Source organism: Schistocerca cancellata, chromosome 9, assembly GCF_023864275.1.
Source record: "Schistocerca cancellata isolate TAMUIC-IGC-003103 chromosome 9, iqSchCanc2.1, whole genome shotgun sequence".
In the NCBI taxonomy this organism is placed as follows: Eukaryota; Metazoa; Arthropoda; class Insecta; order Orthoptera; family Acrididae; genus Schistocerca; species Schistocerca cancellata.
This window is the reverse complement of record NC_064634.1, coordinates 81,673,379-81,687,369: the sequence shown is the minus strand read 5'-3', so window position 1 is coordinate 81,687,369 and position 13,991 is coordinate 81,673,379. Positions and strand designations below refer to the sequence as shown.

At 42.7% G+C, this 13,991-nt stretch overlaps 1 protein-coding gene across 1 annotated transcript in view; it reads right to left on the bottom strand.

The window, feature by feature from the left end:
• LOC126100659 (serine protease inhibitor I/II-like) overlaps positions 1 to 2,720 on the bottom strand; it is a 62,898-nt gene extending 60,178 nt beyond the window's left edge. The window contains exon 1 of the mRNA XM_049911281.1: positions 2,636 to 2,720. Within this exon, the coding sequence (XP_049767238.1) occupies positions 2,636 to 2,699 (64 nt within the window). The 5' untranslated portion in view covers positions 2,700 to 2,720. The remainder of the gene's footprint in view (positions 1 to 2,635) is intronic.
• Between the last annotated feature and the right edge of the window lie 11,271 nt (positions 2,721 to 13,991).

The following is a 13,991-nucleotide window of genomic DNA, read 5'->3' as shown; positions in this document are numbered from 1 at the left end:
GTTGGTGATGACGCTATTTCATTAACACCAATGATTATTAACATTAACAGTAATAATTATTAGCATGAGCAACAATAATTATTCGAAGCAGGCCGCATTAAGAAGAGAATGGTTTGCAAACTACTCTCTTGAAGACAGATCTGTACAATGGCAATATTTCAAAATTCTAACATATGTGAATGTGCAGCACTGCAGCGACGTTTTAAATAGATGAATATTGAATAAAGAATGCAGCTTCTTGAATTTGTATAGCCTTCCCATCTGTCAACATTATTCCTTAACAAAGAGTTGGCCAACTCGTACGATGTGATTTTAGTCTTGTAGACGAGAGCATTGCCACAGCTACAAATACACTCGCTTGTATTTTTCTTAATTCAGTTGCATATGTGCTCCTAACTCAATAAATTTTGCCCTGCAGCTCAGATATTGTCAAACCATCTGTTGTGTACATAGTTCCGTGTAGTCAGCGTGTACACATCTTTCCCAATAGAGCGCGCCCCGCTAAGCACAACAGTGCAGGCGCAGCGCTCGTCCATCTCCGCACTACGAGATGGCACTGTCTTAGAGACGGACCAAATTCTGCTTCCGTCGATCCTCGTATTAATACGCCTCGCAGCCAATGAGATTGCTGCTAACGTAGAACCTTTTCTCCTCGCGGATCACACTAGTGCAGTGATACCTGAATGCGTGAGGTATTATGACGAGTGTACAGACCTCCGATTAGTCGGTCTGCATTTGTCTGCATTTGTATGCACCAGTCTGTACCAGTCTGCATTAGTCCGTACCAGTCTATAGTCAATTTTCAGTCTGCGCCTAATAAGATTATCATATTCCTGTACATAGCCATGAAGATAAACGTATAGACACTTTGTCAAGTATCAGAGCTATGTGAGAATAAGATTACCGTACCAAGACCAAAGGAACTTCAGATTGTCAATTGTAAACAGCATCCAGAATCAAGTTATGTAATATATATGTTTTTTATTATTTTAATAAATGTGTGTGAAAATTAATCAAGTTCCGTTTAAAGTTGGTCACCGTCAATCTGCTACTCTAAGCGTGTAAGTGGCATTTCTATCGTCTGATCTAACGGCAGAAGATAAACACGCGACGATAAGACCACGAGACATACTGCTTACACTCGCCTACTTCGTTAGAGCGACAAGTCAAATAATCTGATGGTGTCTGTACCGAAGGTCTTACAGTACGCACACCACACCATCTATGTTATAATCGCACTTGACGGTCTATGCGGCAGCAATATGTTGTTTATTTTTGTAATCAGCATCACTGAAATGCCACAAACACCTAGGCAAAGCATAGATATCGAAAAAGCGAACATTATTCTCCGTTTCCCACTTCATATTTCAGTTTATCTGCACTCTACGAACACACATAACCTCAAACTCACACAACTAGTGTCGCCAAAGTTGGAACACGCCGAAAGTGTTATAGTTTCACCAACGAGTTGCGCAAACGCGCGGCGCGCATGCGCCGTGGCCGGTAGCGCAGTTGCCTGCAACCTAGTGTCGTCGTGTAAACTAGGCTTTAGACCAGGGGCGGGCAGGAATTCTGCACGTGTGCGGTGCACATGCACGTGTGCAGTTAACAGGTGTTCTGCGCGCACACAGGGGCAAGCTGGCCACCCGCTTCTCTCCCCTCCCCACCATACCGTCTCTCCGCTTCTTCCTCTGTAATGCGTTTTGTTTCCTGGCCTGCTTTATTGAATGAAGGAATAAGGTTAGTAGGAGTGCTTGAAAGTAATCGTGGTTTGAAAGAGTACCTATTACCTACGATACGTTTTAATTAATTATCACAGGTGGAGTGGAACAAAATTTCTACATACAGACAAACGCAAACAGTTACTTAAATTTTCATTACTGATGTTTGCTCTTAACCGAGACTTTCATTACAGAAAAAAATCTCTCGCAAACGTATGTCGAGCGAAACATTGACATTATCTTCATGGCTTCACGATGGAGACGAGGAAACTCTTGCTGTGGAAAGTCGTGATAAAAATCTATTACACGTCTTGCCAAAAGGAACTTGTCTCTCAGACGAGAATTACGCTGTAGATCTATTAATTCCATTTGCAAACTGGGATGAATATCATCTACAGAAACAGCAGATTGTCTCGAGGACTATTCAAAACCTTGGCATAAGTAAGATATATCCCCAAATCGCTTGAGAAATTCCTCTTTTATTGCACCAAGAACTGCAACATACTGAAATTTATTATAATGGCGTTGAATATTAAACTTCCGCTGACCAGCCAGAATACTGCCACATATTATACATTTCCAATTTTCACGTTTTTGCACAGAGAAAAAAATGATTCTCCCATTCCTTTTTAAAAAATAGCAAATCTCCAATTCTCCGTTTCCTTGATTCACTCTGCATTTTCCGGTTCTTGAAATACAAGGTTCACTACGTAGTGGTCGCTTCGCTTCAACGTCCGCAGCTTAGCCTGGTACTACACTGCCGCAACCTGCCGCACCCTGCCGGCTGTCGCCACTGCCCCTGTCGACGATTGCAAGCGAGCAGCACACGTGCAGCGCTGTGTGCTCATGAGCCGCGTGCAACGTTTGCCCGCCCCTGCTTTAGACACAGAGAGTGAGACAGGTGCTGGACTCACCCCGGTTTGCCTGCACTGAGACGAATAGGAGGAGCGCCGCCCAGAGGTAGGTTGCGCCCTTCATGGCGGCTGCCGCGCTGCGCAGCTGATGACGTAGCGTCCTCGCATCGACGCCGACGCCCTATATATATATGTATGCCGCACCGACGCCCCCTCCACGTCGCCCCGACTGACGCGGGTCGCCACAAGGGGACGGTTGTCCTCTGTACCCAGGGGTACTCTTATCGTTTCTAATTACAAATACGGCGTAGTGTTTCCAAATATCTCACGTCCAGATCTCCTCATTGCTCTTTGTTTCTTTCCGGGGAACTTACAGTACTCAAAGGGGGACGGATTTGATTACCTGTCCAATACTGCAGTGTACAGCGAGGTGTTAAAAGAAATATGGATTTTCTAAGAAAGAACGATTTATACATCCTTCGAGTTTTAGAGCCAGTCGTATTCGACGGCAACAGTGCAGTCAAAATATTCTGCTACAAGAGCACAAACGAGCAGTCTTTGACCAGATGTACGGAGCGAAGGGACTTCGAAGCGTAGGTTACACATTTTATGGCAGGGCAAGTACACCATTAGATCAAGCGTGCACACACACCCACACACACCTATGTAATGCGGAACTGTGTTGTCAGTAGAGGACAGTAACAGCAGAATGGATCGATCAGGGCACTTGAAACTGAAACGTCCCCTTAGAATACATGACTGTGCTTATACTGACACACAATATTTTTAGCGCAACGCAATCTGACTTTCAAAAATCCCTACAAAAGAATTGCCCTGACTAACATTAACCTACACCTTTCACAAATCACATACCTCACAAAAATCTTCGTTACTCAAGCTACTGCAATACAGCGAGCGCCACTACTGCCAGCTAAATAAAAGGTTCAAACTACTGAAGGCACTAACTACTGATAGGAATAGTTAGCAAATGAAAGATTTTGATGGAGAACAAACAATGTATTTACCTTAATAGTGTTGAAAAGTCATAATATATATAGCAGTTCATGACATCCCGTCTTACAAATTTCAAAACTCCGCCATTTCTCGCCCCACATCCACCACTGCTGGCGGCTCACCTCCAACTGCGCAACGCTACGCGCTGTTAACATCCAACTGCCCAACACTACAATGGCAGACAACAATGCAAACTAGCCACAGACTGCACACAGCACAGCCAGTGATTTTCATACAGAGCACTATGTGGCGTTACCAATATAAAAACCTAAACAGTCTACTTACAAAACGTCCGCTCAAAACTCTGGCATCTCTCCCCCCACATCCACCACTGCTGGCGGCTCACCCCCAAGTTCCCAACGCTACACACTGTTCACATCCAACTGCCCAACACTACACAAGCGAATATTCCAACAATGAGTCCAACCAGCCACAGACTGCACACAGTACATTCAGTGATTTTCGTACAGAGCGCTATGTGGCGTTACCAACATTAAAACCTAAACAGCCTACTATGACGTATATATAATTTACGGTGCCTACAGTGTCACGTCTTTCAGTGTCACACAAATTTTTATTTTTAAACGGGATCACTTAAGACTATTTCCATGGGTTCGCCCCTCAATTTTCTCCCTCATATCACAAAATTGTCGTCTGATGTAGTACAAACTGGAAAAATAAATTCATTTTAAAGCACAGTTTCGTATATAATTTATATTCAAAACCTTACACCTGTGTCACAGAACAAATCCTACATCGAGAATAATTTACACAAGTTTAAGGGAAGAAAAGCTTTCGATAATTATTACAGTATTTAAATAACATCAAAATATGAACAGGCTGAAATGAACAAACAGTACATGAGACTATATTAATCAATTCAACTGTAAAAAGCTAAGGAGCATATTATTAGCAAAAGTGAAATGGCAAAATGAACACTTCTCAATTGGGAGTAAATCAAAACAATCAGAATGGCTGAAAGAGAGCGCAATAACATGAGCCATAATCGAATAAGAGCTAAGCAACTAAGCAAATAAGAGAATAGGCAAAAATGAGATGCCAACAAAATAAGAGCTGGCCGAACTCCGTCGGCACTTATATAGGGTTGCGCTCGTGGCGGCACCTCGCGGCCCGTACGCAACACGCGCGCCTGCGATCGCAATGCACTCTTAGGCTAGGCGCGCACAGGCGACTTTTCAGTCGGCGCGACTTAACAATCGCTGTCGCGGAAGTACATTGTGGTGCGCACACAGCGGCAGGAATATCGCAACTACTCTCAGTACCAGCATGGATTTCATCGAAACAGCTTGTTTGGTGGCGCTTTTACTGCGAAGAAGAGCGAGAAAACAGCGCAAATGTCGTTAATGGGTGCATCCGATTGTAAATCAAAGACTAGTGAGCCTGTATGAATAAGAGCTGATGCGTGTGGTATGCAGATAAGGGATTATTTTGCAAACTACTTTGTGACTCCACAAGGATCAGTATCTTGGCAATATGAAAAAATTTAAATTGTTGTAACTGTGATATCTACATGTATGAATAAAATAAGTGAACCATGAAATACCTTTGTTAGTCTTTCTGGTCCAGGCAGTTCAGTCCAGTTCCGAATTAGGCTGCAGCATACTTCTCCCCATAGTTTCTCTTTCAAAGTGCGATCACTGTATTCTTTTAATTTCCTGTTGTAGAGAGCTGATCGCTTTTCTACTTCTGCAATTAGTCTTTCTGAATCGACATGACAACTTACAATGTCATCCGTAGTGCAAATCCCGTTATCAGATATGCTGCTGGCGCATTAAACTTGTTTGTATGCAACACAGAGCGAGAGCGACTGACACAAATCGCGTCGCTAGTGCGCGCGGGCCCATGCCAGTGCCTGTGAATCATTCCACACCTGCGACAATCGCGTCACACGTGAAATAGGGCCGGTTACGTCTTTTAAATCGCTGCTACTTTTTTGTCGCATGTGCGCGCGCTCCTATTCAAGCCACTGTGTTTCATTCTTGCGACAAATAAATCGCGCGACGGAAAATCGCCAGTGCGCGCCTAGCCTTAGCGCTCGCGGCGGCGTCTAGCGGCCCGTACGCAAGTTGTGCGATTGCTGTCGCAGGTCGGCCCTTAATCTATGATGTTACATTACTTACAAGCTCAGTGTCTTTGGGTGTAACCTAACAGTTCCCTCTTAGACAATCTGTCCCTCCTAAACCTGTACCAAGCGACTGTTGGTGATGTGATTGTAAATTGGGAACGCGAGTAAACAACCACAGCTAAATCACTACCAGGCTAAGTATACCTCATGGTCTGACGGATTGGAACTGTTGAGTGTGTAAAAAAAATTTGCATGAAATCAGCGGAAGGAATCAATCATGAGTTTCATACTGCTGCCAGCAACTCTGCTCGCACAATGACTATGCGCAGGCAGTTAAAAACAATGGGGTTTGCCGAAAGCCTGGAGAACGACACTTTCGATCATGTGAAGTGGAAACAGTGACGTGCGAGAGGGGGTATTACAGTACGGGGATGTTTTTCGTGGTTAGGGTGCGATCCTCTTATTGCACTGAAGGAAACGCTAAATGTGGAAGGAACTGAACACATTTTATGGCATTGTGTACTGCGTAAAGTAGAGCAACAGTTCGGGGACGATCATCGTATTAGCATCACAATGCACCCCCTTATAAAGCACCATTCGTGTGGTAATCCTCGAAAGGGGTGATCTGCCTAAAGTCCCGACATCAACCCAATGGTACACCTTTGGGATGAGTTAGAACTTCATCTTTGCTTCAGACTACAGCGTCCAACGACCAAATGAAAGAGTCGTCAACAGGGCTCGAGCCGTCACAAAGGCAAACGGTGGACACACCCCATTCATTGAAGTTCATCAATATGTGTCCGGATACTTTTGCTCAGATAGCGTAAATACTATTGAAGGCTGCACTGAATTTCAAACTGACAGATACATAATATTTTTCAACGTAGCTAGCAAATCTCTGCTAACCACCGTCATTGTGTGTGCCAGTCGTAAATCTCTTGCCTCCCCCCCCTCCCCCCCCCCAGATGTTCTTTCAGCTTGCCGAAGAGATGGTAATCGCCTGATCCAAGAACTGGACTTCTTGATCAGCGAAACCGACGTCTGTGCCTCCTTGGTCAAATTGTCGACAGCGTTTCCCTACGGCGGGACGTGACACAGCATTTGGTCGATACACTCCTCAATTTCGCGGGTAGTCTCTGTGGATTCAGAGTTCCTGCTTCCAAGAGTCGTACTGCCATTAGGACTACGCTTCCAGTTGCTGCGCCATTTCACTCCAACACGCTCCAACGGCGTCATGCACTTCTTATCCGTACACCAATAGTGATGTCATTTTGGGAATTGGAAATTTGTGGTAAGTTCGTATGGGACCAAACTGCTGTGGGTCATCGGTCCATTGGCTCACACACTACTTAATTTAACTTAAACTTACGCTAAGGAACACACACACAAACACACCTATTCCGCAGGGAGGACTCGAACCTCCGACGGGGGTAGCAGCGCGAACCGTGGCAAGGCTCCCTTTAGACCGCGCAGCTGCCCCGCGCGGAAATGCCATTTTGGCTTGTATGTTATCGATACACACGTCAGAGACATAGAAAGTTACGCCTCTGTTAAACAATCTTTTGTCTTGTCGTGACACAGTCTTTGCCTCTGCGCATTCTGATTCATTCTTAGTTGAAGTGTGTTAGGTGATAGACGCATTCAGCAGTGCTGTATTGACTTGTGAGCGTATCTGTTAGATGAAAAAAGATTTATTGTAAAGGTCAGCAAGGATGAATATGATGTATGTACTGGAAGGCGAAAAAGGTAAGACCGCAGCATTGCACAGGTAGTTTGTAGGAATGATTATTGTCAGCTAGTTAACTTTGTTCACTTGCTCAGAGCTGAGAGAAAGACTACCCACCCCACTTCCCTGATTAATGAATTAAGATTTCAACTGATTAAGTTCTTTCATTTCTTATAGAAATTTTCTGTTAAAATTTTATCTTTCTAAATCATTCCTCACTTTGTGAAGCAAAGTGTTGTTCAGACCAATGTTATGTGTGAAGGTCCCGCAAAGTTCTACTCAGTCTTTTTGAATATATACTTCATTATAAAATGGTTGTTCAAAAATGGCTCTAAGCACTAGGGGACTTAACATCTGAGGTCATCAGTCCCCTAGACTTAGAACTACTTAAACCTAACTAACCTAAGGACATCACACACGTCCATGCCCGAGGCGGGATTCGAACCTGCGACCGTCGCAGCAGCGCGGTTCGGGACTGAAGCGCCTAGAACCGCACGGCCACAACGGCCGGCAAAATGGTTGTCTTGGAACATCATTTCATACGAAAAGTTACACTCTGTAGCTTCGCTTCTTGAAGACAGTAATGTGAATCAACTTATCGATATGTAACTATAATGGAACCACTATACGTGCTCATAGAATTGTAATTACTGTTATCTTTGTATCGTAGTATATAAGAAAAAGATTTCTTTGTTTCATGCTCTTGTCTTCTTCTTTGTCTTCTGTGTCTGGTTGGTTCTGACGTCCCGTCTGACGGTCACATACAGATCACGGTCTGTAAGTAATTATTTCAATTATATGTAAAGTCATGACAATTTTTGTTACATATATATGCAAATAACTTGGTAGTATGTGTTTTTTCATTAACAAAAACTACCTTCTCTGACCCATAATTATCATTTACGTAATAGTTAAATGTTTCCCTGGCCATTTTGTGTAAGTTCATTGTTGCAGCGAAGCCGTTGGTGTTAAAACTGATAAAACTTTTAATAATCATTTAATTGAAAAAAAGTATTAAAGACAAAAATTCAAATAAATGCAGAACGGTGTCTCGTAACATTTTTTCCATTTCTTTTTGTAGGCTAGAGGTACAGTTGTATTAAAAACAATTATTTCAATTGTATACGCTGCCATTGCACACAGGCAGCTCTCCTGGAGCATCAAGCCTCACAAAGAAAAATAAATACTTTATTGAGCATTATATTCAATATGCTTATAACGTAACATTAAAGAAAGGTTTTATATCCATCGTAAGACGGATGTCTTCACGTTGGAACAAGTATAATGTTTCCGGTGAGAAAATTTAGTCGTGGCTTTTAAAGAACATAAGGTTTTTTTAACAATTTCATTCCAGATTTAACAGGATATTTATTTCATTCACTTTTTCAAAAAGTTACGCGATATCTCCACAATCACACTGTTTATGATTTACGCATTACCACATGTGGTATGCAACAGTCGGGAATTTTATTTATAAATAGAAAACTAGCTTAGTCGCTGCCCGCTTGCTGTTCGCTGTTGTGCTTTCGAGAGATCTAACAACGTTGTCAGGATGTGGGGTAAATGGAAATTTTGATTAGGGCCAGATAATTGTTTTATTTCAGTTACGCATTTAATATAAGGCAAGTTGTATTCAGATCAGTTACAGTTTTGGTCGAATTAGGTTTTGTTTAGTCAAAGGTTAGCATACGAGTTTAAGATGGATAACAGTTTATGGGGACATAGTTTTGGTAATACGTAGACTTTTACAGAGTGGCTAATTCCATGTATAAACAAAATATACAAATCGAGTCTGCAGGGAACCTGGAACATTTACTCTCTTCTGAAAGTGAGCCAGTCTTGTGGGTACTAGTCTTAGCGTGGGACGACATGTGTAACTTACTTTCTACAGTCCTTGCGTACTTTCGGAGGCTATGTGGTAACAATACGATAAGTAAACAAACTCTGTTCTTCTGTCACTCCCCTCTCTCTTCTTTTGATAATGGTTCACAACATGTTCTTTCAGCTATTGTGACGATACAGGCGGAAAGTCCACCTGTTGATTCATTTCGCGATTGGTGAATTGTCAATGAAACAATCACATCCATCAAATAATTTGATGCTGGACGACCACATAAAACTACTTGTAGGAAAAACAGATTTCTGCTTTGCTCATTGGACGAATCCTCAGGAAGTGTAGTGTACCCATGAATAAAATTGCGTAAAAACACCTGTCAGACCGATTCTTATTTCTCGTCAGACTGGGATCTTTACTGGTTAGCAGTGATAGAGGAAACAGACAAGATCCAAAGAAGAGCAACACGTTTCTTCACGGGCTCGTTTAGTAAGCGCGAAAGCGTCACAGAGATGCTCAGCCAACTCCTGTGGCAGACAATAAAAGAAGGACGTTGGGCATTACCGTGTAGCTTACTCCTAAAATTCCGAAAGTGTACGTCGCGAGAAGAATTTATCAACATATTTCCTTGTCTTACGTAAGTGTGAGAAATATGTTGAACATTAACGCCAGTAACGAAGGACAATTTGTGGCTTCGAATGTTTGGGTATGCTCTCAATGTAATATAAGGTATTTGTTAAAGTCAGACTATGGCTTTTTATTCAGTTGACCACAGTGAGAGAGAAACACATTACACAAATCTTTGTCCCTTTAGTACACAAACTGTGTATTGTTGTTCATAACTCATTTTACATTGTAAGGCTTTTTAATGTTTTGGAGGAACTAAGAAACACCCGGCAAAGACAGTGCATGTTTAACAGAACATAAAGACAAACTCTTCAGACGAACCGCGTATGTTTACGAAAGAGGGATATTCTGGGTCGCTTTGGTATCTCTAAGTTGACGTAGGAGATACTTGGTATTCGTAGCGGCTGCTTTATGACGCACACGTGTAACTGTGTAGCTGGCGGAAGGAGTACGTTTACGGCTCTCGAGAGAGCCATTAAACCGCCAGTATAGCGTGCCGGAGGGCATTTCTCGCCATTCAACTTTGCTATCATAGCAGAGAAACTCTTTATCGTGGTTCCCGTGGCGAGTAACGTTATTGCAAGAAGCAGTAACGGAAACGTGACTCATCAGAGGTGAATGTTGTCGCAGTGAAGGATTTAAACCGCTACAGATTTATCGCTTGCCAGTGGCGAAGGGTATCTTGTACCACTACTAGTCATTTCAGTTCCTGTTCCAGTCGTAAAATGAGCAAGGGAAGAACGACATTCTATTTGTGTCCTCCTACACCTCCATACGAGCCCTAACTTCTCTTATGTTAAATCTTCCTGGTCCTTACGTGACACTGCGTCAGTAGAGTCGTTTTGTTGTCAGTTGCAACTGCCTGTTCTCTACTTTCTCTCGATAGTGTTTTGTGAACACAACGCCTTCTTCCCTATATTGTGTCCCATATGAGTTCCCGAACCATCTGCGTACTTACTCGCGTGTAGCTAGAACCTATCGGTAGCAAATCTAGCTGCACGCCTCTGTAATCCTTCGATGTCTTCCACTAAGCCTGTAAGTAGGCTGTTTAGGTTTTTATGTTGGTAACGCCACGTAGCGGTCTGTATGAAAATCACTGACTGTGCTGTGTGCAGTTTGTGCCTGGTTGGACTCATTGTTGGAATATTCGCTTGTATAGATAGTGTTGGGCTGTTGGATGTGAACAGGGCGTAGCGTTGTCGTTGTCCAGTCGGAGGTGAGCCGCCAGCAGTGGTGGATGTGGGGAGAGAGATGCCAGAGTTTTGAGAGGACGATCTGGACGTGAGTCCGTTAGAAAAAGGAAATTTGTTTAATTGGATGTCACAAAATTATACAGCGTGGTCCATTGATAGCGACCGGGCCAAATATCTCACGAAATAAGCATCAAACGAAAAAACTGCAAAGAACGAAACTCGTCGAGCTTCAAGGGGGAAACCAGATGGTGCTATTGTTAGCCCGCTAGATGGCGCTGCCATAGGTCAAACGGATATCAACTGAATTTTTTTTTAAATAGGAGCCCCCATTTTATATTCATATTCGAGTAGCACCTAGAGAAATATGAATATTTTAGTTGGACCACTTTTTTCGTTTTGTGGTAGATGGCGCTGTAATAGTCACAAACGTATAAGTAAGTGGTATCACGTAACATTCCGCCAGTACGGACGGTACTTGCTTCGTGATACATTACCCGTGTTAAAATGGACCGTTTACCAATTGTGGAAACGGTCGATATCTTGTTGATGTATGGCTATTGTGATCAAAATGCCTAACGGGTGTGTACTATGTATGCTGCCCAGTATCCTGGACGACATCATCCAAGTGTCCGGGACGTTCGCCGGATATACACGTTATTTAAGGAAAACAAGAAGTGTTCAGCCACATGTGAAACTTTAACCACGACCTGCAACAAATGACGATGCCCAAACAGGTGTTTTAGCTGCTGTCGCGGCTAATCCGCACATCAATAGCAGACAAATTGCGCGAGAATCGGGAATCTCGAAAACGTTGGTGTTGAGAATGCTACATCAACATCGATTGTACCCGTACCATATTTTTATGCACCAGGATTTGCATGGCGACGACTTTGAACGTCGTGCACAGTTCTGCCACTGGGCACAAGAGAAATTACGGAACGATGACAGATTTTTTGCATGCGTTCTATTTAGCGACAAAGCGTCATTCACCAACAGCGGTATCGTAAATCGGCATAATATGCACTACTAGGCAACGGAAAACCCACGATGGCTGCGACCTTGGTGGGTTAAGTATGGGGCGGCATTATAGGAAGAAGGATAATTGGCCCCCATTTTATCGATGGCAATCTAAATGGTGCAATGTATACTGATTTCCTACGTAATGTTCTACCGATGTTACTACAAGATGTTTCACTTCAAGACAGAATGGCGATGTACTTCCAACATCATAGATGTCCGGCACATAGCTCGCGTGTAGATGAAGCGGTATTAAATAGTATATTTCATGACATGTGGATTGGTCGTCGAAGCACCATACCGTGGCCCGCACGTTCACCGGGTCTGACGTCCCCGGATTTCTTTCTGTGGGGAAAGTTGAAGGATATTTGCTATCGTGATCCACCGACAACGCCTGACAACATGCGTCAGCACATTGTCAATGCATGTGCGAACATTACGGAAGGCGAACTACTCACTGTTGAGAGGAATGTCGTTACACGTATTGCCAAATGCATTGAGGTTGACGGACATCATTTTGAGGATTTATTGCATTTAAGTGGTATTTACAGGTAATCACGCTGTAACAGCATGCGTTCTCAGAAATGATAAGTTCACAAAGGTACATGTATCACATTGGAACAACTGAAATAAAATGTTCAAACGTACCTACTTTCTGTATTTTAATTTAAAAAATCTACCTGTTACCAACTGTTCGTCTAAAATTGTGAGCCATATGTTTGTGACTATTACAACGCCATCTATCACAAAGCGAAAAAAGTGGTCCAACTAAAACATTCATATTTCTTTACCTGCTACACGAATATGTAATAAAAAATGGGGGTTCCTATTTAAAAAAAACGCAGTTTGATATCCGTTTGACCTATGGCAGCGCCATCTAGCGGGCCAGCCAAAGCGCCATCTGGTTTCCCCCTTCAAGCTAGACAAGTTTCGTTCTTTGTAGTTTTTTCGTTTGATGCTTATTTCGTGAGATATTTGGCTCGGTCACGATCAATGGACCACCCTGTATAGATATTTTGAGTTTTGAACGCTATTAAGGTAAATACATTGTTTGTTCTCTATCAAAATCTTTCATTTTCTAATTATGACTATCAGTAGTTAGTGCCTTCAGTAGCTAGAATCTTTTATTTAGCTGGCAGTATTGTCGCTCGCTGTATTGCAGTAGTTCGAGTAGGGAAGATTTTTGTGAGGTAAGTGATTCATGAAAGGTATAGGTTATTGTTAGTCAGGGCCGTTATTTTGTAGGGATTATTGAAAGTCAGATGCGTTGCGCTAAAAATATTGTTTCAGTTTAGTGATGATCAGAATAAGTAAAGAGAAAACTGCTTGAGTACATTGAGTTTTACTCAGCTATTTCTGAATCAAATAACGTAAGAGTTTTTCCAGCACTGTCATTCATAATTTTCTGAGGGGACATTTCAACCCGACGTGGATGGGGTCCCACACACTCGAGCAGTACTCAAAAATGGGCCACACTGTCCGCGTTCTCCTTTACAGATGAGTCACACTTTTTTACAATTTTCCCGTTAAACCGAAATTGACGATTCGCTTTCCCTACTACCGGTCTTACGTGTTCGTTGCATTTCATATCGCTTTGCAACGTTACGCGTAGACATTTAATTGGCGTGAATGCGTCAAGCAGCACGTCGCAAATATTGTACTCGAATATTGCAGGACTGCTTTTGCTACATAAATATACATTTATTGTTACATTTTGAGGAAGCTGTCGTTCATAAAATCAAATAGAAGTTTTGTATGTCGCCCTTTGTCCTCCTTGAGTCACTCAACGACGGCACTTTGGTTCAAATGGCTTTGAGCACTATGCGACTTAACTTCCGAGGTCATGAGTCGCCTAGAACTTAAAACTAATTAAACCTAACTAACCTAAGGACATCACACACATTCACGCCCTAGGCAGG